The sequence below is a fragment of the Daucus carota genome, chromosome 3 (assembly GCF_001625215.2).
Source record: "Daucus carota subsp. sativus chromosome 3, DH1 v3.0, whole genome shotgun sequence".
In the NCBI taxonomy this organism is placed as follows: Eukaryota; Viridiplantae; Streptophyta; class Magnoliopsida; order Apiales; family Apiaceae; genus Daucus; species Daucus carota.
Window position 1 is genome coordinate 52,416,431 of NC_030383.2, and position 25,010 is coordinate 52,441,440.

A 25,010-nucleotide genomic window follows, 5' to 3' on the forward strand; every position below is an offset into this window, starting at 1 on the left:
GTGTTCTCATTTTTGTATACAGTATCGTATTTTGTTGTGCGCGAGCGCTGTGAATTGAGTAAATATTTTACTCAATTGTTTTCCGCGGATTGAATATCACGTGCTATTTAATCGCAATCAATAAATTGATGGATATCCAAAATATCCACGGATATAATAGGTACGTGGTGACTCGTAATGTAATATCTTAAAATTTTATGTTAAATTGATGTTATCCAAAATATTTATGGATATTATAGGATTTTGATACCTCATGATGTAAGAATATATCATAATATAAGAAGATTTTCAATTATGCAGAAATCTTAGATAAAATCATTAATGTATATTATTACAAAAAAAAAAAAAGAGAGATTATATTAAAAAAACACAATTCCAATGAAGTATAGTAAACCACCCGTTGTTGGTCATACATGTCGAATCACGCAGACTGAAGTGATATATTTTATTTATAACAACATAATATATTAATAATGTTATTTTTAAAATATAGCTATAGTCAAAGGTCAATACTACCGACCTACAAGATAAAAAAAAATTACACAATATCTTAAAATTCTAATTTAGTCAAACAAATTTTAGCCAAATCATTGAAAATGTTCTAATATCTTAAAATTTTAGAAAAGACGAACTAAAATTTTAGAGAAAGATGAACCAATTACGTGTCACAATTATGATCAATGACAAACAGTCCCTTACAGCCTTACTCCCTAGTCATCACCGAGGGACGGGAAATGTTATTGAAAAGGTACAAAGCAGAATTATTCTCTTTTTTAATTTATTGTTGGGAAAATAAATTCAACCGTCCTTGAACTTTACTGGTTTTATGATCTAAGTCCTTGAACTATAAAAAAATAAATACGATCCTTGAACATTTTAATATTTTGATTCGGGTCCTTCTGTTCAAATAAAGTTAACGGACGTTAACTTTTGCTTAGGTGGCAGCTGATAAAATTAAAAGAAAAATGCTGGATGCTATATGAATATTATGTGGCACTTTAATAAAATTTTATTTTCATTAATTGATTTTTTTACTCTAATATCTTTATATAACATAATATAAAATTGAAACAAAAACAAAGATAAGATTGATATAGAGTACTTGAACATTAATTGATAGTGTACTGATATTACATTGGAATAGATAGCTTAAAAATAAAACAAATACTAAGTAGCAAAAATATTCCAAAATACTCATAATTTTAATACCAGACATCTTAAATTTTTGTAAAAGTAGTCCACATTTTGTACTCTAAATCTCCAAAGTTCACATTCACCGTTTTCTTCCTCCAGTAGGTTGGCTTGAGCTATGAACTCTTTTTGTAGTTGCAGGAGCTGAAGTCGATCCTACTGGTTGTGAACTAGTTACTCTGATTGTTTCAGTTGCTGTTGAGAAGTAAGTATGACCATCCTTGTTACATTTGTATACCCCTACACCTGGTGGAAGTAGTGGAGGTGGCTGAGGCAGCACATGAACATTGGCGGCCTTAGGTGGTCTTCCCCGTTTTCTTTTTGGTTGTTCAACTTGGTCTGCAACATCAGGCTTCTTTTTTTGACTTGTTACCTTCTTCCTCTACATATATTAAGAACAACATGTGTTAGTACATTAACTAAGAACATCAAATATTCAAAGGCATACTAAAACCTAACCTTTGCTGCAGATTGGGCCCTTGCAGCCTCACTATGAGCCTTCTTTGCCTCAGCAGCTTCTCTTTGTCTTTCATTGATTTCTTCATCACTTGCTTTACAAGTTGTTTTATTGTGACCATAGAGCAGACACTTACTGCATCTCATTGCCACCCTTTTTTTTCCTAACTTCACCCCAGCCCCAACTTCACCCTGTTCCTTTCTCCTATTTTTCTTAGGTCTCCCGGGCATTCTTCTTGCCTTTGGGGAAAGAAAGTCAGGAAGACCGGTATTTGGCCAGAACATAGCACCTTTCATTGGCCTGAGTAGATTTTCATAAGTTTTCATGTATACAGCTTTACTAAAACAATCATCGACTTTTTCTTTGGGATTTCGATTCATACTAAATAGTGCAACACATCCATGAATACATGGAATGCCACTTAACTGCCATCTTTTTAGCTTGATACACTTCTTTCTTCTTTTTAATTATATCGACAAACTCCTCATCATGATCAGTGTCATATTCATCCTCAATATCAATATTTTCATTTTCACTCTCCTCACTTTCACATTCATCATATTCACTGTCATCAGCATCACTATGATTATCAGTCTCAATCCTATCACTCTCTTCGCAAGCATGATCAACATAAATATTTATTCTATCATTAATTAATGCATCTGCACACATCTCATGTATTATTTCATCATTCCATAACAACTTACATCCATTACTATCAAATGACGATCCATCCTTAAGCCAATAAATTTTAAAATCTTATAACCAAGATTATTACTGATGAATTTTTCACACATAGCAACTGATATATTATCTACGGCTTGATCATAGATGTATTTAGTTTTACCTCCTTTGTAGTATCTTATCCCATTCTTTGTCGTGAACTGCCCACCATGATGAATCTCCACTTTAACACTGGATTCCATCTGAAATAATCAAATTAAAGTTATAAAATGAAGATAAATGAAAGAGATGAAGTAAGAAGATTAAACGAATATCATATATACATGTTTAAGCTCTCAAATACCTGCGATTTTGATCTTCTCTGAATAGCCCCAATTTCACTTAAACCCTAACTATAGACCCAGTTACCCGATGCTTGTTTTTTCTCTGTGAAACATATTTGTATATTATGTTTTTATATGTATATTACATATTTAAATTAAATTAGTCAAATGAACTTATGAGTCAGCATCCACGTGTTTAATTCTAATAATATTTTATATATTATTTATTTAAATTTCCTGCCACCTAAGCAAAAATTAACGTCTGTTAACTTTATTTGGACAGAAGGACCCGAATCAGAAATATTAAAAAGTTCAAGGATCGTATCTAATTTTATTTATAGTTTAAGTACGTAGATCATAAAACAAGTAAAGTTCAAAAACGGTTGAATTTATTTTCCCTTTATTGATCGGAGAAGATTTCATGAATTTCTTATTCATCGAAATCGAAGTAATGAAAAGAATGAGATACGATATAATGATGAGATTATCCAAGAAGGCAAATAAGGAAAATGTTACGGGTGTGAAAATTTTTTACAGTACAAATGATTCCCTCGGGCCACAGATAAAAAATACCCCGTAGGATAGAAAATCACACAACGGCTAGTTCTTCTAACGGTCGAATTCTTTTTAAAAAAAAGATACGCTACAAATATAAATTGAGCACACGAGCGCCTCTGTTGTTCACTCTCTGTCTCGATCTTCTTCTCCGTTTGTTGATAAACCATTGATTGATTGATTCATCGGAGAAGATGCAAGAAATGTGGAATGCTCCTCCTGGTTTTAGGCCCACCAAATCCGCCCCTTGCTCGCCTGCTAAGCCTCTCGGGGTCTCGAGAACTCGTTCCGAGTCATTTCATGTTGCTCATAAGGTTCCTGTTGGTGATTCCCCTTATGTCAGGGCCAAAAATGTTCAGGTAACCCTCTTTACTATGTCTCACAATTCTTTCTGTGTTTTATCGTTTCTCTCAATTCTGATTTTGGTTTTATCAGAAAATTATTATAAGACTAGTTTGATGTTGTCGATTTACTAGTATCCGGGATTAGTTTGTTTGTAAATTCATCATGTGGGGTACAATTAAGTGATCATTACTTTTTAATTGTTAACTTGGTTCCTTTGCTTGTTTGATTTAGAGAAATTTAATTTTGGTTAAAGGGGTGTTTTGAGTTTGTATTAGTATACTGATTTGTTGATTATGAATCTGCATCATCAGCTGGTGGATAAGGATCCCGAGAGAGCCATCCCTTTGTTTTGGGCAGCAATTAATTCAGGAGATAGAGTGGATAGTGCTTTGAAGGATATGGCTATTGTTATGAAACAGCAGAATCGATCAGAGGAAGCGATTGAGGCCATTAAGTCCTTGAGGATCCGATGTTCTGATCAATCTCAGGAGTCTCTTGATAATATCCTTCTGGACCTTTACAAGGTACTATTTTGTTTTTAGATTAAGGTGATTGAGTCTGTAATTCTTGATTTTGTGTATCCTAATTATGTTGCCATTTAACAGAGATGTGGGAGATTGGATGACCAAATTGCGCTGTTGAGGCGCAAATTGTTCTTGATTCAGCAAGGAATGGCTTTTAATGGAAAGCGAACAAAGACAGCTCGCTCTCAAGGCAAGAAATTTCAAGTCTCTGTGGAGCAAGAGGCCACTAGATTGCTGGTAAATTTTTATCTGGAAACTCATATGTTAATTAGCCAGATATCAATTATAAAATGATCTTGTTTCTCAATAATCTATTTATTGTTACAGGGTAATTTGGGATGGGCACTTATGCAACAGAACAACTACACTGAAGCGGAGGATGCTTACAGAAGGGCACTGGCGATTGCAGCAGACAGTAACAAGATGTGCAATTTGGGGATTTGTTTGATGAAACAGGGCAGGATTACTGAGGCTAAAGAGACTCTGAGGAGAGTTAAGCCGCCAGCGGTAGCTGATGGGCAAAGAGGTGTTGATTCGCACCTGAAAGCCTACGAGAGAGCTCAACAGATGCTCCGTGACCTTGAGTCAGAAATGATGAACAAGGGTGGTGACAGGATAGAACAGTCTAAGCTGTTTAATGCATTTTTGGGCTCTTCTGCTATTTGGCAGCCTCAGCCTTGTAGAGAACTCAATGCTGCTCCAAATCCATCGGTTACCCCTGCTAGACGGCTCCAAGATGATTTTGCTGATGAGAATGTGAATTCAAACAACATACCTAATCAGCCAAATCCGCAAGGGCCAGGCAAACCAACTGTTCCTTTCGGGAATTCACTTAACATCGCGGCACAACCATTCTTTTCATCCAAATTTGTGGCCCCCCAGCCGCCTGCTGATAACCAGTCAATGACAGACCGGCTTAAGAGAACAAGGTCAGCTAATGCTGCTGGTACAGCAGCGGATGCTGATGGTGCAGCTAATTTGAACTTGACTGTAGGTAACAAGTTCGGTCAATCTTGGAAGCCTCCATTGATGGAGACTAAAAGTCAGCCCAATTCTCCAAAAGGCGACAAGTGGAAAGAGCTGGCCTTACCTGATAACAAGGATTTTGAGGACGCAATTCTTGCTGCTGTTTTGGGTTCTTTAACTGATGAACCGAAGAGCAAACTTGTGGTGAAAAATGGAGAGGGTGAAGTGGGAAAAGTGCAGCTGAAGGTTGAAAAGAAGAGGCTCAAGGTGTTTCAACAAATTGCTCCATCTTTAAGCCCAAGGACCTGAAAACAATATTTTTATTATTTAGATATGAGAATAACAACCTATTGGGAAGGGTTATTTGATTTATTTATGTAGGACGGAGATGATCTTTTTCTCCTCTGACTCCTCGCTCTCGTGGTGATGGGAGTCTGGTGGTGGTTTCCTGGTTTGTGGTTTTAGAAGTTTAACAATTATTAACTCAGTTGTTTTTTTCTTGAATTTTTCTCCTCCTTGAGAAGGTAATGCTTATGAAATCTTTCCCAGACATTCTGTTGAAATCTTCATTTCCGTTATTTTTGCATTATGGTTTTTAGATTCTGATGGCTTTAGCAGTCTACACATGAGACAATGGCATGGAATGTCTGGTCGGTTTTCTAACCCTCTACAAGGTCTTTACTCTCTACTTGCTATTCTCTAGTTGGTTAAAAAATTAGCTGTTATTGAATTCCAAAATTCAATATATTCTTTTCATATCCTAACTTCTGTGCTGAAGTCGGTTAAGGCTGTTGATGTCATATCGTCTAGTCTGGATTGACAATTAGTTGTGGAACTAACTAAGAATATTCTCAAGCAAGAATACTTTTGCTTTCCCTACAACATATACTTGCAAGGAGAGGAATTCATGATTCCAATCCTTGCAAGTCCTGAATGCTGATTCCAGGTTATGTTGAGTATCCTTCTATCTCAAGGCTTAACTTCTCATTAAAACTGTCTTGTTGAAATAGTACTGTTAAACTCAAATTTTCCTATATTTATGTAAATTTGATGCATCAAAAAAATCGGCAACCAAGCTTGAATGTGTTGGTTTTTTGGTTTATGCACATATGGATTTTTCTACTTTCGACTCTGCTATAGCCTATAATACATCTGGTGGATCTTTCCATTTGGCGGAAGTTAGGCAGGTGATTTATCCTGCCCAATAAGTTGTCAATTAAACTTGTTCTTTTTTTTTTTTTTTTTTGATTTACAACATTTAACCAAAAATAGGGTAACTAATTTGAAGCCATGTTTAGCGAAAATTACCGGGTTCCAATTCTCTGCCCTATTTCAAGGTTAGAAGACGAGAATAGTTTTAAATATAAATTACAAAGAAGTTTTTTCAATTATAATATTGTCATGACACTTTTTTTTTTTGACAGAATATTGTCATGACACTTGTTTATACTTAAAATACGTATACAATAATTCTATAGTTGAATGGTTAACAAAATCTTATTTTTTTTCATATCAAAAAATAATAATCGCTAATAGTTCAACAAGTTTACTCCCTCGGTAATTTTTTGTATGACACTTTTGATTTGGACACTTATCTTTAGATGGATTGACCGGATAATTATAATTATTAATTTTAATTGATTTTTTTTTTTGAATTAAAATTTTGATTACAAATTTTTATTAAGATATTTTAAAAAATGGCTCTGTCAAACCCCTGATTCCATTGCTTTTCACCATCTTCCTTGGTTCATATAACCTGGAAACATGTCAAAAGATTTATCTTTAACGGTTTGACCATTTATTAAGGCCGTGTCCGGGAATTACTCCCTCCGTCTCTAAAAACTTTTCCCATTTGAAATGTCGGGACTGTTCATCACACAGAACAAATTACTAATTTACATTTAATCTATAAGACTAAATATAGTCATGAAAGATCTTGTTGGATTCATATTTGTGAGTACTTTAATGCGATGAATTTTTTATATTTAATACTAATACGAAACTAAAGATATTAATGATCAAAAGTGTGTGTTGGCAAGCGTGACAAAGAGAAACAGGAAAAGTATTAAGAGACGAAGGGAGTAGCGGTTAGCGGATTGAATTAGACGTTTTGACTAGCTAATTGAAGTATATGTTTTGATCAGCGGATTAAATGAGCGGTTTCTCATAAAATTATTTGGTAAATAGCTGATTGATTAGCTTATTTTGACCCAAACCAAAATCTCTAACTCAAAAAACTCCTCAAAGTAGCTTTTTGGATCCAAACCTCTATTTCAATCTGCTAACTACCAAACACTAATCTTAGCTTATTGTAGTGGTCAAACATCTAAAACACTTTAAACATATATGGAACCCAACTACACAAATACATATCAATAAAAAAAATTAAGAGAAAAACATGAAATTATCATAATAAAAGTTGATATTACATGCAAAATTCTCCCATGCAAATACAAATTAACCAGAAATATTATATATAGCAGAATCTTCAACATCCGGGATAACACAAAAAAATTTCAAATATAAAACTGGCCAATATCTAGAACATAAATCACTCTACATAGGGTCACTAATTTCTCCCCTCATCTGTGTAAAAATCATTTTGTAAAATTTTGTTAATATCAAAATATGAATATATTATAGGAATAAAAGAAGAACATACATTCAATGAAAAATATTTCAAAAGATACATAACTGAATAACAAAGGGATGATCCTAATAAATGATACTGCAAACAATAAAACAATACTACTAAACATACACACGATGACAAAGGTCAAAATTAAGACGCGTCCAAAATGACCATACAAGAGGTTAGTACTGCACAAATAGTTCCGCCTTAAAAATAATATAATTTCATATTTTATTTTTATCTAATTTAAAATTATGATTTATTATTGATAAATAATTTTTTTCATCATTTTAAATATATTAAGAATAAAATTTTATAAAACAATTAAAAAGGTCTCGTACATTGCACGGGTTATAAGCTATATTATAATATAATATAGATGAATTTGTGAAATGAAATTGGTGATGATTTTTCAATTTTATTGTAAATTACATAACATTTTCCAATGACTAAACACCTATACAAAAAAGGTTATGAGATTATAAGCGACATACAAAAAGAGATAAGAACTTGATAAACGTTTATAAACTTTATTACCGATTTTTAAAAAGGAGTCAAAAGCCTCCGGCTAATAAAACAAATCGACTAAAAATACAAGAATCCAATAAGCATGATATAAAAATCCAATAGTGTAACAAGGGTAAAGTAGGTTAATGATCCAAAGTCAAAGTCATCCCGGCAAAGGAGTTTCGAAGCATATGGAACACGGACTTAAGCAATAGCTTTCATTTTATTATTGCATATCTTTGTAATAATATTTGACTAGTGTTATTTAACCATAATTTTGACAAACATAGACATAATAAGGATCTGCAAATCCATGAGAAATGAGTCAATCACGTTCTATTTCACCAAATCGAATTCCCCAATCTCGTGAACGCCCTTGTGTGGGTTGTGTTGTGAGTGTCTACACACAACCTCGAAAACGAGATTATATCTTATCCTCAACCATGTGTGTGAGTTCTATTTTCCTATCTCGGACGTAACTAGAACAGTAATAATATACAAGAAGCTCAGAAAACATTAGTAATTATCATGAAAACACTAAATTTTTACCGTTGCATAATATTATCTGCAATAGTATTTGCCTATACGACTGTAACTATATACTTTTAGAAAATTAGTGCAACATTAATTTTTTACCGTATCACAACATTATTTGCAATAGTAGTATTTGACGTTTTTCCCTAAAATATAATACTCCCTTTTACTCGAAAAAACTAGTACAAGACTAGTTATTATACAAAAAGCTTTTTAATTTAATTTATAGATACAAGGATAATAAATCAATCACTATGAAAACACCAGTAATTATAATTTGTATATAGTATTTAGTATTTACCTATACGACTGTAATAACAATGAACGCAACAAGCCACAATCTACTGAACACTTGTTCATAATAATGGAATCTTCTTGATTAAAACGGTAGAATTTGCAATAATATTCTACAAAAGTTTTAAAATCACATTATCCCTCAATCAATGGAAAATAACAACACAAACATTTTAAAATCATATTATTCCCGGTAAAAATGAAATGAAAAACACCAACAATACTTACACTTAACTAGTGGCCTATAGTCCAATTGTTGTGTCATGTTTTCACCAGAAACTCTTGAGGATAATACAAAACATATGTATATCACATATGTGTCCTGTTAAACAAAATGGATGTGAAATTTAAAAATCAAAGAAATCAAAAAGAATATAAAAATAATATAATATATAATACTTACATAATATACGACAGTTGAAGTTGTTAGCATATGTTGTATTATCACATGTGAGTAGAGCTGAACAAAAAGACTGGGCCTAAAAAGCGCATCTTGATAGTCCCGATAAAAAGCTTATATAAAGCCCAGATTGGTCTAGGACTGGCCTTCAAGTCCCTACGAGGCCTTAATTTTACAAAAAAAAAGGCCCGGCGCGGCCCGAAAAATAATCTGGCCCAGTTAAAGCCCAAATTATAGCCTGGATTGGCTGCCAGGTAAAAGCCCAAAAAGTCTGGACAAAAGCCCGGGGAACAAAACTAAAAATATCATAAAAACAAAGCCTGGGGAATAAAACTAAAATATCATAAAAACAAGAAGTCAGTAAAGGAGTTGCTCAATTTAAATAATTTGACTTGTGTACATTTAGAGCATCTCCAATAGCCTCTTTATAGTGGCTCTTAAATTGACATTTGAGGAGGAGTGTAGTTTTGCTTGCTCCAATAGACTCCTAGTCACTCTTAAATTCCCTAAAATTATCTTCTCTCTCCTCAATTGTAAGAGCTATTAGCCACTCCTAACTAATATCTATACTATACTATTAAAGTCGAAATATTAAAAGTTTGGTCGGTCGGTACTTGGGCCGATATATGGGCCTATCTATATAACTAATTATTTTTTTTTTAATTTTGGGCCGAAATACAGGCCTGTCTATATAATCAATTATTCTTTTTAACTAAGATATGTTATTTTTTTTACTATTAAAGTCGAAACATTGAAAGTTTGATCGGTCGAACTTGGCTTCTGAGCCGAAATACAGGCCTATCTATATAATCAATTATTCTTTTAACTAAAATATGTTATCTTTTTTACTATTAAAGCCAAAACATTAAAATTTCGGTCGGTTGGTACTTTGGCCGAAATATGAGCGTATCTATATAACTAATTATTTTTTTTTTTTTTTAATTTTTGGCCGCAATACAGGCCTATCTATACAATCAATTATTCTTTTTCATTAAAATATGTTAATTTTTTTTACTATTAAAGCTGAAACATTGAAAGTTTGGTCGGTCGGTACTTGGGCTTCTGGGCCGAAATACAGGCCTATCTATATCATCAATTATTCTTTTAAACTAAAATATGTTATCTTTTTTACTATTAAAACCGAAACATTGAAAGTTTGGTCGGTCAGTACTTGAGTCGAAATACGGGCCTATCTATATAACTAATTATTATTTTTAACTTTGGGCTGAAATACAGGCCTATCTATGTAATCAATTACACGGTATTCTTTTTAACTAAAATATGTTATCTTTTTTTTCTATTAAAGCTGAAACATTGAAAGTTTAGTCGCTCGGTACTTGAGCCGAAATACGGATCTATCTAAATAACTAATTATTTTTTTTAACTTTGGGTGGAAATACAGCCTTATCTATATAAACAAATATCTTTTTAACTAAAATATGTTATCTTCTTTATATTTTCTAACTAAAAAACTCAATCTTCTAAATGAACATAGAGGAATATAGTAATTATCTTTTTAACTAAAACAAATTATCGTCTATTAAATCAAATTATAACAAATTATCCATAGACATCCTTAATTTATAACAAATTATAATATATTTTTTATCGTCTATTAAATCAAAACATTAAAAATTAGATTACCATTATGGATCAGTATTTGAATTACGCTTCTGTTTAACTTATAATATGTTTTATACTATTTAATTAACTATTAATAACTAAATATTAAAACGCTAATTGGGTTGTTTCTATCTGGGTTTACAGGTCTCCTCAAATTATAATCCCTCCGTTCTTAAATATCTGTCTTTTGATTTTTTGGCACGCATGTTAAAATGTTTTGAATTTATAGTAAAAATATTATTTTTAAATTTCTTATTCTGAATAAAAATTTTATATCAATACTTTTATTCATAAAAAGAAATATTTGAAAATAACATTTCTAGCTATGTGGTCAAAATATCTTAAAATGTGTGCGAAAAAGTCAAAAGGCAGATATTCAAGAACGGAGGGAGTAACATGTAAAAAAAATTATTTTAACATTATCATTAAAAAATTATATATTTGAGATAATTATAAATTAACTATTTGAAGGAATTAACTATTAAGAATTTATTTAGCTGCTAAATAAAAGTTTTTTTAATAACATTATTCTATCACAATTTTACTTTCAATAAAATTCATTAAATCTAAAATATATGCGATAAATTAACAAATATTAAAACCGCCCGTGCATTGCACGGGTTTTAAGCTAGTATTATTATAAATTTGGAAGCACACCTTCTCTCTCCATCCACTTGCTTTTGTACTTATATGCACATGACTTACTTTTAATAATATAAAACAAAATAAGGAGTGAATATAAGAGGTGTTATTGGAGTTGAACCCACATTAAATCACTAAGAGTCAATATTTTATATTATATTTAGGAGCGAGTTAAGAGACTATTGGAGATGCTCTTAATATACTACATTGTACAGAGCCTGTGCAATCTACAATTATTAGTCATTACAACAGTGGACAATATAATACACACCTATAGTTATTAATTACACAAATATAAAATAATGTTGTGATGCATTGATGGCCTGCTGCTCCATGTGAATATGTGCACGCTGCAGGCTTCCAGGTTCCACTTTTCAGCTTTCCATCCATGTGATTTGCCAAAAGAGATATTATTGTTATTTACATATTTTACCCTTCTAACAGCTATAAAACGGCTATCTGTAAGGGCAAAATTGACAACCAATTTCTAACAGCTATGTTTTCTTCCTTCATGAAGTTCATACAGATCAATAACATAAATAATCTTCACTTTGTATCTCATTCTTTCTTCTCCCAATCTTTCTTCACTTGGCAGGCATGTTACTTTACTACGCCATAAGTGCCCATATGTAACGTTTGTTTTGAAACGTTACCTTTATTTCGTTACAATAGCTATAATTTTTTAGTCTAGTGTAACGCTGGACAATAATTATTACAAAGATGGCTCCAGAGACAAGTCAATCACAAATAGGTCCTACAGGTTATATATGGAACTATGAGCAAGCATTACAAAAACATATGCAGATGAAACTAATTATCTCACAGGGATTGCCATTCAATCATTTCGATAATGATGGAATGACGAACAACATATATCGTAGCCTTCAACTAAAATATCAAAAGGTCAGTAGAATTACTATCCATCGTGTTGCAATTAAAGGTTATGTAAAAGTCAAAAAATCCATGATAAATTATTTTGAAAATTATGAGGGTAAAGTTAGCTTAACAAGTTCATACCGAAAATACAGCCACAATCCTCCAGACTACAGGTGGTAAGAATTAAATATTAATTGGAAAGTAGGTACCTCATGAGTATAACTCTTAAGAGGCACAGATGCACAGTAAAAGCCCTTCCCAGAGACCGAGATTCCGAGACCCACATCCGCAATCTTAAGAGGAACGTGATGGCACACCAGAATACCACCATCCAGACTCCAGTCATCCACTTAAATGCATTCAGCTTCTCAACGCCCTAAATAAAACAATCAGCACATAAAAAAGAGAGACGAAACCCTAGAAAAGTCAAAAGAGGGAGTGATAAATGAACAAAAAACAAACCTAATTCAACTCTCTCGAAGCAGACGACGTCGCAGGGGTCCGAAGCACGCCTTTCTGCTTGTAACCACACACTTGAGCCGATTTGTTGAGCAATTGGATGAAGATTAGGTGATTTATCAGCTCGAATTAACCGCTCCATTTCGTTTCCAGCGTAGACAGAGAGGTGACCGACCGGTACGCTGGTGGTCGTGGATCGCCGAAGATTCAGTGACAGGAATGATCTGAGCAGACGAGTCGAGCGTCGGCCGTCGAGCATCGGAAGAGAGAGAGAAAAGTGTATTGTGAGAGAGGAGAGTGTAATGAGTCGGTGATGTATGTATTAGAAATAATATGAATATAATTATTTTACAAATAAAAGCCCGGGTCAAAGTTCAGTTAGACTGGGTCTGTCTTTCAAACTGCTTATGGTCCTTGATTTTTCATATATTATCAAGCCTGGCCCGGCCCGGTATTTAAAAAAGCCTGGTCCAGATTGTTTGAAAAAAAGCCTGGGCTTTTAAAGACCAGTCCTGGGCCTAGCAGGCCGGTCTTTTTGTTCAGCTCTACATGTGAGCATTACCTAATTATGATCAGGAAATGGAATTATGAAAGCAGAAATGCCCCTACATAAGACTTGTACCAAGTTGCATTGGACTCATTAAGAATTGTACTTTTACTTCCATGATCCTACATAATTACATCAAATCGTACAAAACAATGGTTGTACGAATACGATTACTTCCTCTATTTTTCAACATAGGCTCACAGATATAGAAATTGCATTTAAACATATTTATTATCATTTCTTTTTCTTTCCTTGCGCTAGTATCATTATCAATTCTCTCTGTCTATTTGTTATTTTTGTTTTTAAATACTGATGTTACTCTATTAAAAAATTTAGTAATCAATTTTTTTCATAAGTTTATTAAGATTAGCAAAAAAATGTTTGATATCTTGTGAAATCTATATATATCCAGCTTACTAAAGCTACTAATTTTGCATAGAAATTTGATATACAACATAACTTTTAAGTATTATTTTCAATCAATGTGCATGATATTTAATCATTTACTATTGATGGCAAAATCCAATTACAATATCAATATATCATAGTAGTTTAAAAAATAATAATTGTGAAATCATAGGATACATATATAGGCTAGCGCTTAAATAGCCTACAAAAGTACCGAATTATGAAAATTCGGTTCGGTCCCAATTTTTCAAGAAGTCCGGTCTATTCGGTTTTTTGGGTCCAAACCGAATTAAATTTCGGTTCGGTCCCGTTCCTTTTAAAAAAATTCGGTCCGAACCGAATAGACCGAATTATTTTTATTAATATATAAAATAATATATATATATATATATATATATTACTAATTTATATTTTATCCTTTATAATTATAACCACAGAGCAGATATCACTTTCCAAACCCAGACTGCTAGACACAAAATTCAGCCGCCTCGTCTCATAAACCTTGTGCTAGCTTTATGTTCCAGATTTCAAGAATCGGAGAACACAATTTACAATCAAGCATCTACAATTTGTTTGAAGATTCAACATCTCACGGTCAAACAGTGACGAGAAGTATTATACCTCCAGGAAGAAGATGAGACACCTCTTCATACAAAACCCGTGATGCAACAAAACAAATTGTCTATTTTTTTAACACCTGGATTGGAGAGTTTGATACACCAACATTTTTGAGTTTTGTAAAATTTTGAAAGAAAAGTTCGGTTCTTAAAGAAAGAACCGAACCGAACCGAATTATTTCGGTTCGGTCCGATTCGTTCCATATAATAATTTCGGTCCGGCTCGGTCCAGAAAAATTTACAAATTCGGTTTTCGGTTCTTTCGTTCGGTCCGGTTCTGGACCGAACCGACCGAATACTCAGCCCTAGCCATCTCGTGGCGCTCTGTGAAACAATCTTTGGCAGCTACTTCTTAAATCACGCAGAGATTCTGGCAATCCATGAAGCTAGTCGGGAATGTGTCTGGTTGAGGTCAATATGTCAACATATTCGAGAATCTTGTGGCATGCACTATGATAGGACAATCCCAACAGTGATGTTTGAAGACAACACATCGTGCATTCAACAGTTAAAGGAAGGCTATATTAAAGGTGACAAAACTAAGCACATATCACCAAAGTTTTTCTTCACACATGACCTTCAAGAAAACGGAGAGATTGAAGTTCAACAAATTCGTTCAAGTGACAATCTTGCAGATTTGTTTACAAAGTCATTGCCACCAACAAAATTTGAGAAAGTGGTACATAAGATTGGGATGCGTCGACTCAAAGATTTCAAATAAATTTACAAAATCGATGTACTCTTTTTCCTTCATTAGGATTTTTTTCCCAAAGGGTTTTTTCCTAGAAAGGTTTTAACGAGGCACGATTTTTGGAAACTGGACATCCAAGGGGGAGTGTTATGAATGGATGTCTCGAGAAGTCCAAATGTTTAGTTTTCCAAACTCTTGATCTTTCAAGTTCCTAGACCTTTGACCTTACACATACTTGTAACATCCTTCTACTAAGCCTATAAATAGGCTTCATATTTGTCCAAAGCAATACAACTTATTTGCTATTCTCCTCTTCTCTTATATATTTCTAAATTGTTATGTGAAAAAATTTACCGCCCATTTGTTAACAAAACAGGATAGAAGGTAAAGAGTTCCTCTCCTAATGAAGGACACGCCCGTTGGAAAGCTCAACCTGAGTGAAGAGGGTGCGCTCTCTGAGGATAACGGTCTTCGAAGAAGTTATTCTATATATATGTATGGTATAGTCGACTTGGGTATGGAAACCCATATTCTTTGGATCATGTGTTCAAATGAAGTTCAAGGAAGACATTGATGGTGTCCTTTATGTTATTTAAACACCATCACTTAAAATTAATAAACTGAGATAATATTAATGCTTTAATATTTATTGTATCCAAATTTATTACGTATCGAAAATTTCTTTAAATTAAGTAAATTTTAGTACGAGGGAATAATCAGATAATTTAAAAACGACTTGTCAAAAATAAATTTTAATTATTGATTAATCAATTAAATCAATAATCTATGAGGGACGATTACTAAGTGAATTTAAATTTAATATTTATCCAACTTAATTAATAATTCGAACTTCCCATTTAATTTAAATTCATATTTAAATTAAATATTTATTCACATTTTCTTTGTGTGACCCTTTAGGTTATTGTTACGTTGACTATAGTTTTAATATCTAATATTAAAATTATAAAAAATGAGTGACATGTAGTAATATATTATTGCTACCCAAATGATAATAATAATAATTAAATCGGTGATTGATTAAACCTTTCGTGAATAATGTACAATGTAATATAATCCCTTTAACCTCATATTATAGATTAAACTAGAAGCATGTAATTTGTCATCCTCATCATAGTTCAATCCGAGTTTCCTTGATTTAATGAGTAGAGTATCATTTCAAATCAATATCTGAGTGTAGCTAGGGCTGACAATTTCAGGTATCGGGTCGGGTTGACAGCCACTAATCAAAAATTTTACCCAACCTGTACCAGACCCGAAATTTTAATAGGTCAGAATACCCAATCCGAACCCGGCCTGGACTACCTGCGAGTAACCCGAACCCGACCCAGCCCATAATATTTATTAATAAATATTTTTTAGAAGAATAAGTAAATGTTATTTTAATCTAAATAAAATATTTTTTATTAAATTAATTTATTTTTTATTAAAAATTAACTGATAAATATTACAAAAATGATATAAATATATATATTTTTATATGAATATATATAATATTTGTATTATATATTAATTTTCTGGTAATTTCGGGTAACTCGAATTCAACCCGAAAATGACATGTTTTTTTCTGGTTGATTTTGGGTCAACCCGCACCCGAAAAACTCCAGTCTGAATTTGTATTTTACGGATCGAATTCATATTGGGTTGTCGGGTCGGGTTCAATATTGCAAACCCTAAGTGTGGCCCAAATTTCATAGTCTAACTCACACAAATGGCCAATAATTTCTCTCCTAAAATAGGAGGGTTAAATCTCTTTTAGATCATTCGTATTTCTCGTACGATTCACAATGTACCTAAAGTTCACTTTTATTTTACTCGGTCAAAGACAACTTTTAATGTAATCATATTACATTAATCATCATATAGAAATATAATAATTTCAAGTCGAAGGACCATTTCATCATTATCACAGTGAGATTAATTATGACTAAACATACATGTATAATATCACATTTGGACATTTAGTCTATCGAACAAGACACGTGTATATTGTACATGTGTTTGTGGTATTGACTTTATCACTATACTTATGATCAATGAGATGTGATAATCAGTCAACAAAACACATTAGTCTTAATGTATTATCATCATCCCATAATAATAATACTCGATTAGCGATGTTTAGGAAAATAATATTATTCTTATATTCTCAGTCTTAAGTCACGTGCTTAGAAATGTAGAATTCACATCATATTCTAAGTACATTTATTAATCTAATAATATCATAATAAATAAAGGTATAACAAATTGTAAGGAATAATAATAGAGCAATGCTATTAATAATCATATATATTTAAATAGAAAAATATAATCTAGTTTTGCCTTTACGCACACGCTAGCGATCTCCCGCTTATAGTAGAGTCAATCACCCATGTATCATATACCCATGAAACTAGTATGTCCATCGTGCTTCTGTTGCAAAGCCTTAATCAATGGTTTTTTAAAATTTTCATTTGTATGCACTTTACATATATTTATATCTCCTTCATCATTAATAAGGTGATATCGCCTGAACACATGCCCATACAGTCTGGTTGTTTGTTTCAAAAACATCAATGTACTCGGTTTTCGTTGTAAAAATCATCATTGTTTCGTTGACTGTGTCATGTGCCCATTTGGTTGCTTTATCCAATATGGTATAATGGCAGAAAAGGATACTTTTATTGGGATACTATCTTACAATGAGTACGAGTTTCATATTTTATGACATTCTGGAAGCATGAATATTTTCATAAATAAAGTTTAAAGTTGACATTTCTTCTCGCATTCCTAATTTTACGTATCTTTTTATTCAACATCCGACTAATGAATATATAGATTGCCCAATATCATTTTCCTACATATTTTCTTGCAACAAAAGTTTAGTTGAAGGATATATCTATGAGCCTTCTACTCTACAATCTCTTCAAGATGAGCATCTTGATCACTCTACTGAGTAAGAAAATCTTATGTCCAAGAAAGTTTGGATCTCTCCTATGTTGTAAAACACTTATTAATTACATTATTCGTTTCGTTACACAATTATTACACGAGTCTAATCATTGAGATGCGATTATTGTCCTTCTTAAAAAAAGCAATGAAAGGAAGATAGAGTCGATAATTTGCCTCAGAGCAAAACAGGAATGCGTTGTCAATGAATCTACAAAAATAAAATACATAAGATGGCATTATTGATATAAATAAGACACGTTTAGTTACAAAAACCTTTACTCTGAAGTATGGCATTAGTTATGGAGAAATTTTTCTACTAATTGGCCGTCTAACATTTTTGTAGAGTCGGTCAGTATTGATATATCAAATATTACATTTGTGACCAACGAATGTAAAAATACATTTCGTAACAAAGACCTACATGCAAAATATTTAACTAAAATTTCTTCCGCATTTTCCCCACTCTCTAAATCAAGTGTACAAACTTAATAAATAATTTTATAATCTTAAACAAATACCTTGAGTTTGACTCAAAAAATTCAACATAATAATTCAAAACTTGAGATTTTATTTTCTAAATTATATATTTATGTCATTTTCATCCGATGATCAAAACGACAAATTATTTTACTTATTCATGTAATATTGATATATCGTAAAAAATAATAAATTTATGTATTAAATCAAATCAAAATTCGACAACAAAATTTGTCATATATAATATATATTTTTGCTAAGTTATTCTAACTTTCATTGATACATGGCATAAAAAATCTAAATTTTTCAGCAACTTATCACATTTTTAACGGACTCGACCGGGGAGAAATTATACAAACACAAATTTTACCACGGAGAGTAGTGGTGTTTTTCTGAAATTATGACCTCTTAAAATAAGAAACAAAATTAGTATTATTGCCGGCGAGAGAGGGAGGGGAGAGAGACAGGGAGAGAGGGAGAGATTTGGTCATCAGCAGCGAACGATTCAACAGCAATAGTTAGAATACTACTACTTGTTCTACTTTCCCGGCTAAATTCAGGTATCTAACACCCTCCTTATACTTGCATCATTACTTACACTAGTTACAATACTCTCTCCCTCCTTGTTTCTCTCTCTACATCTTCAATTACTTTCTTTCTTTCTCACCCCACCTCACATTTTGTATTTTCTTGATACCCCATCTTCTCATTTCTCGTGTTAGGGTTAGGGTTTGTATAGGAGTATTCATCATTATTATAACTTATGAACATAGCTTTGTTTTAGTATTTTCCATGTTTGCATTTCAAGAACTGAGTGGTGTTATATAATATCTGTTAATAGAGATACAAAGAGGAGGGGGATTGGTTGAATTTGTAATCAGGTCTTCCGATGAGTGCTTCAAGGTTCATCAAATGCGTTACGGTTGGCGATGGTGCGGTGGGCAAAACATGCTTGTTGATTTCTTACACCAGCAATACCTTTCCCACTGTTAGTATATGCCTTTGCCTTTTACTTCTTTCGTGGACAAGATAATTGTATATTGTTCTTGTCGATCTACTATCTATTTGAGGCACAGGTGAACTACCTATGCGAAATGTGTGGCCTAAGTTTGCACTTTTAGCTCATACACATTCTTGAAATGCATATTTAATGTTGTCAAATGTGTCATATTACCAATAGGGCATTGGCCCAGCGGTACCCTCGCCCTTGTTTACCAGGTGGTTAAGGGTGTAACCCTCCTTGAAAGCAAATTGGTTCGTGTTAGTCGAATCATTAACAACAGAAAAAGGCATATTTCCCTCTTGTCGTATTTCAGGGGCATTTCTTTTCTTTTTCCTTTTCTGTCACAATTTTAGGGGCATTCTTTATTTTCATATTCTAATATTGTATTTGGGTTTTAAAATGGATGTATATTAGTCATTTCTTCATTTTCATGTCTGGTATTTCACTGTGCCACAAATTATTACTTTTGATTTCTCTCCTAGGCTCGTGACAATATTCTGGTTAGACTAACTGTGCAAGATGGTATTGTAAATAGGAATATGGGTTTTAATTGCTTTCCAGTTATGGTTTTGCTCTAAGTTCTAGGCTATCAACTGTATTTACAATTTTCTATGAAAATCAATATCAATTATTATATGTGACATCTTAAAAAAATTTCAAAGTGGTTTGCTTATGTTTGGTTCTCTTTATAACATATCTTCTGTATCTCTTTATTTCGCAAAATAGGATTATGTCCCGACCGTGTTTGACAATTTCAGTGCAAATGTGGTTGTCAATGGGGCCACTGTTAACCTGGGCTTGTGGGACACTGCTGGTAAATACATTAGACATATTCTGAATTTTTATCTAATTTTTTTTGGATGCTGTAGTGTGCTTGAAATGATTACATGTGAAACAGGACAGGAGGATTACAATAGGTTACGACCTTTGAGTTATCGTGGGGCAGACGTGTTCATCTTGGCATTCTCTCTCATTAGCAAGGCTAGCTATGAAAATGTTTCCAAGAAGGTAAGACTACACTTGTTTTATTAAATAAAATTTTCAACTTTTTTCAATTACCGTCTCTGTTCTGTATTTTGACATCAGGTTTTCTTTATTTAGCTATGCCTATATAATAGTAACGACGCATTCTTTACTCTTAACCTTTTTTTTGGTGCCATTTCCAGTGGATCCCTGAGTTGAAACATTATGCTCCAGGCGTTCCAATAGTACTTGTTGGAACAAAGCTTGGTGAGATTACCTTGTTCTTTTGTCAATCTTAATATGTGTCAATTCTATTGATTAATGAAGCCTCTTTTGTGATTTGCGCAAAGCAGCATTTAATTGATTGCTCTTCCAGCATTTTTTTTGTTCCATTCAAAGCAGGGATCCTTATGTGCTAAATGCATAGTTTCATCAAGTATAAAGTGAATACTGGATCACCTAAACAATATATATCAATACCGTGTTCCCAGATGATGATAAAGTTCAATTTCATTCTTACATCCAATTATATAAGCCAACTACTTAAAAAATTAAAGGCCCTGATTGCTTCATCTTCCTATTTTGTCACTGGTATTTCATGTTAGTTACCTTGTTCTTGAGGCTATTTATATGGGCTGCATTGTTAATCATCAACTATCATGTAGATCTAACAATGTATAAATGCTAACTGGTCTCAGATCTGCGTGACGATAAGCAATATTTTGCTGACCATCCTGGTTCCGTGCCCATTACTGAAGCTCAGGTTGGGATTTGTTTTGAAATATATTGGAATTAGATAAAGATATTGATTTAAATTTACATCTTGTCATTGGTATTGTTTAATATGTTGACTTGAAGGGAGAGGAGTTGATGAAGATGATAGGAGCACCTTCTTACATCGAATGTAGTTCTAAAACACAGCAGGTAACAGAGACTTGTCTTATTAATGTTCTCTTACATTAAATTGCTTATAGATTATATATTTTTCTCTTCCGCCGCTGTTCTATTCTACATCTGATGTCTCATAAATGTGCTGCTGCAGAATGTAAAGGGGGTTTTCGATGCTGCCATTAAAGTTGTGCTCCAGCCTCCCAAGGCAAAGAAAAAGAAGGGAAAGGGAGCTTGCTCTATATTGTGATCACATATAAGATCGAGAAGAAAAACTGTTCCTCTATTCTTGTTGGTTCTATAAGTCTTGTCCTTTTCTGTTCCCTTTGTCTTGAAGGAAGTTAGAAGAGTCATGATATGATGTTTCTCGGCTTTAAGTAAAAGTAATCTACGTGAAGAATCAGCTGGTTTTTCTCGAACGCGTATTACTTAGATCATAAACCTTTTTCGAGTAACACTACTTAGTACTACTGCTTCTCAGTCTGTCACTTTAAGTTTGTTCTGATTATTAATTGACTCATGATCCGGTTGGGATAACTGTCTGTCTTGCCTTTTATACTACTTTATTTCAAATCAAACAGTCGAAGATGTTCTAATATACCTTTCTAAATGTGTAGTTACTTAATTGGTTACTCTTGCATTACTGCAACTGTCTCCATTAATGCGTCTTTTGATCATGTCTATAGTGTTTGTTCTTTCGCTGTTCTGTACTAAACTCTAGAAACACGTGAATGATTTAGCTTGGCTGACACGAACCTTGCAATTACGATTCTTGGGTAGAAGGTAATTGTGGAAAAGGTTTTTGCAGTAGTGGAGGCCTTAAAAAGGCAAGAAGATGACAATTCAGAAGTTAGGCTGTGTGCGTGGTGTAGCGAAACAGCGATAGGCATCTTGTTCAGTTGAGAATAAGCAAGATGGGAGCTGAGAAATGGGATGGCATTAAAAGTTTATTCTTGACACATTTGGAATGCAAGTTGGTACAAGGCATTACTTACAACGTCACCTTCCATGCTCATTGCTAAACATAATATTCACCATAACTTTTTAGATTCTTGAAAATGGAGATGGTTGGAATACAGGTAATGTGAGTTACCAACTACAAAAGCAACACACAGAACTAGATACGTAAATTCTTACTTGATTTTCAACCATTCGTCATTCGTAACAAGACTAGCGTCTCCAAATTACCGACATTTACGTAAAAAAATAAATATATAATACTTCCATAAGTATGCTACAGTATGGCCATGAGCACACATTATAAAGATTCTATATAATAAAGATTCTATATAATAAACTTCTCGTATTCTTCTCATTTATTTCCATTTTTTTTGGTATTGTCCAGTACGTATTTTAAAGTTCATGTAAAATCTAGTTTCACAACTTATATTTAAAATTTTTCCGTTTCTATAGAAGTGTAAACATTAAGCTTTTATTCGGAAGAAAAAACTTTAAAATAATTATCAAACTATATTTTATGAGCATTAAAATGAGTGACGAGTGAAAATAATTGAAGGGCACCGAAGGAGTAATCAAATTGCACAGAAAATTTAGGTTCTAGAAGCTAATTGCTCTGCTCTAATTCCATATAAAACTCAAATGTAGGTTCATTGTCAAACGTTAACCTTTTTAAGATACCCATTACTTTCCATTCCCATCTTTCTTTATATCTATCATTATCTACATTGTTCATATATATGTTATCAACATTCTCTTCCACTGGTGGTGGTCTAATAGTTGCAGAATATGGTCTGTTAACCAATCACCATCGCATAAGTCTTAAAAGTATTACATTCTATTTAGACCATCTTAATATTCTATGCCCACTTCTCCACTTATCATCATATATCAATCCACAATTTCTCATGCTCTCTACCTCTATATATAACTCTTCATTCTACCACAATACATATATCATTCCAGTCTTTCAAAAACATACTCAACAATCAACTACAGAATTGCTGAAATGGCATCAAGAAGGATTCTCAAAGAGCTCAAGGACTTGCAACGAGATCCCCCAACCTCATGCAGTGCAGGTTTGTACATAATCAGTGACTAGTTCATTCTTTGATAAATACGATTTTGTACCAGCTTGTGAATCTCTCTCAACCATGGCCTATTTCTATTTTAGAGAAATTTTGACACATGTTCCTGAGTATGAATTTCAGGACCTGTAGCACATGATATGTTCCACTGGCAGGCAACCATAATTGGTCCAAATGATAGCCCCTATTCTGGTGGTGTTTTCCAAGTCACCATTCATTTCCCACCTGACTATCCTTTTAAACCTCCCAAGGTAAGTTCAACACTTAACAGAAAATCGACAATACTTATATTACTTACATATCTCGGTTTTTCATCAAAATTGTCTGTACTGCCAGGTTGCCTTCAGGACCAAAGTTTTCCACCCGAATATAAACAACAATGGCAACATCTGTTTGGATATACTCAAAGATCAATGGAGTCCTGCACTTACCATATCAAAGGTCATCTATAAATAGTGTGTGTGTGTGTGTGCGAGAGAGAGAGAGAGAGAGAGAGAGAGAGAGAGAGAGAGAGAGAGATAATGAGAGACTAGCAGCTATTAGCTGTAATTCCAAACAAGTCGATAATCATATACTTTGCATGATGCAGGTTCTACTATCAATCTGCTCACTGCTCACTGATCCTAATCCTGACGATCCTCTAGTTCCAGAAATAGCTCACATGTACAAGACAGACAAGAACAAGTATGAATCCATGGGTCGCAGTTGGACTCAGAAATATGCAATGTTCTGAACAAGGCTGGTCATATTCCAGAAACATACAAAGTGCTGATGATAAGGCATAATTACGCAATCGCTCAGCTTCTTAATAATCATAATTTTCTTTTTACTACACCTGCGGCAGAAACTGCCATGCTATAATTCTACATAAGATACATAATCAGATGTAATTCCTTTTCTATTTATGCCACAAACTAATTAAATGCTACAACAGCTGTTCTTACATTGAATGTTTGTGTTCCTCAACATAAGTATTACAAGTTCAGAATAGAATGCACATTATCTTGCAATACAACCTATTTTCAAAGCAAAATATTTGACAGACTGAATCTTATACTAAGTCCACCTAAAAAGTAAAGGACTGTTGTAAGAGTCTCACATAGTCGCATGTATTAACTAGGAACGTGTTTATAATATCAAACCACTACCAATCAACTGTTCTTTAATATATCTTGTACAGGGCTCGGCAGACTAGTCACTCTTTTGTCAAGGTCAAAAAACTCAAGGACTCACATTATTGGGCAGTAGCTCGTGTATCCATGGACCACCTACAGGACTATCATTGCTAATATAGCACTTGACTAACTATATAATCATTCGTAGCTACTTCAAGCAGATACCAACCTTTTCCACCAATATCAAATGCTAGATTGACACATTTGCGTCTTTTAAACAGTTTTTTTTGTAGTC

The 25,010-nt window shown here is 33.2% G+C and overlaps 4 protein-coding genes and 1 long non-coding RNA gene across 6 annotated transcripts; 3 read left to right on the top strand and 2 right to left on the bottom strand.

The window, feature by feature from the left end:
- Positions 1–1,083: 1,083 nt before the first annotated feature.
- Positions 1,084–2,773, bottom strand: LOC108213806 (uncharacterized). Of its 2 annotated transcripts, XM_017385595.2 has the most exons (4): positions 2,676–2,772; positions 2,496–2,574; positions 1,651–1,948; positions 1,084–1,573 (listed from the first exon to the last, which is right to left on the bottom strand). In XM_017385595.2, the coding sequence occupies exons 3-4, from the start codon at positions 1,942–1,944 to the stop codon at positions 1,274–1,276; spliced, it is 594 nt and encodes a 197-aa protein (XP_017241084.1). In that variant the 5' UTR covers positions 1,945–1,948; positions 2,496–2,574; positions 2,676–2,772; the 3' UTR covers positions 1,084–1,273. The 2 variants fall into 2 exon arrangements, with proteins under 2 accessions (XP_017241084.1, XP_063946801.1); XM_064090731.1 differs by having other exon boundaries at positions 1,651–2,574; positions 2,676–2,773.
- Positions 2,774–3,322: 549 nt separating this feature from the next.
- LOC108211667 (protein POLLENLESS 3-LIKE 2) lies at positions 3,323–5,651 on the top strand. The gene is made up of 4 exons (XM_017383324.2): positions 3,323–3,569; positions 3,867–4,079; positions 4,161–4,316; positions 4,407–5,651. The coding sequence occupies exons 1-4, from the start codon at positions 3,405–3,407 to the stop codon at positions 5,352–5,354; spliced, it is 1,482 nt and encodes a 493-aa protein (XP_017238813.1). The 5' UTR covers positions 3,323–3,404; the 3' UTR covers positions 5,355–5,651.
- A 6,153-nt stretch (positions 5,652–11,804) lies between these two features.
- Positions 11,805–13,338, bottom strand: LOC135151680 (uncharacterized). Its single transcript, XR_010290532.1, has 3 exons — positions 13,016–13,338; positions 12,763–12,929; positions 11,805–12,431 (listed from the first exon to the last, which is right to left on the bottom strand). It is a non-coding gene; the product is annotated as an uncharacterized LOC135151680 (long non-coding RNA).
- A 5,781-nt stretch (positions 13,339–19,119) lies between these two features.
- Positions 19,120–22,180, top strand: LOC108210881 (rac-like GTP-binding protein RHO1). The gene is made up of 8 exons (XM_017382334.2): positions 19,120–19,261; positions 19,543–19,689; positions 20,431–20,518; positions 20,603–20,712; positions 20,871–20,934; positions 21,366–21,430; positions 21,526–21,591; positions 21,710–22,180. The coding sequence occupies exons 2-8, from the start codon at positions 19,591–19,593 to the stop codon at positions 21,803–21,805; spliced, it is 588 nt and encodes a 195-aa protein (XP_017237823.1). The 5' UTR covers positions 19,120–19,261; positions 19,543–19,590; the 3' UTR covers positions 21,806–22,180.
- Positions 22,181–23,413: 1,233 nt separating this feature from the next.
- LOC108214274 (SUMO-conjugating enzyme UBC9) lies at positions 23,414–24,543 on the top strand. The gene is made up of 4 exons (XM_017386195.2): positions 23,414–23,591; positions 23,724–23,851; positions 23,937–24,041; positions 24,190–24,543. The coding sequence occupies exons 1-4, from the start codon at positions 23,522–23,524 to the stop codon at positions 24,331–24,333; spliced, it is 447 nt and encodes a 148-aa protein (XP_017241684.1). The 5' UTR covers positions 23,414–23,521; the 3' UTR covers positions 24,334–24,543.
- Positions 24,544–25,010: the final 467 nt, after the last annotated feature.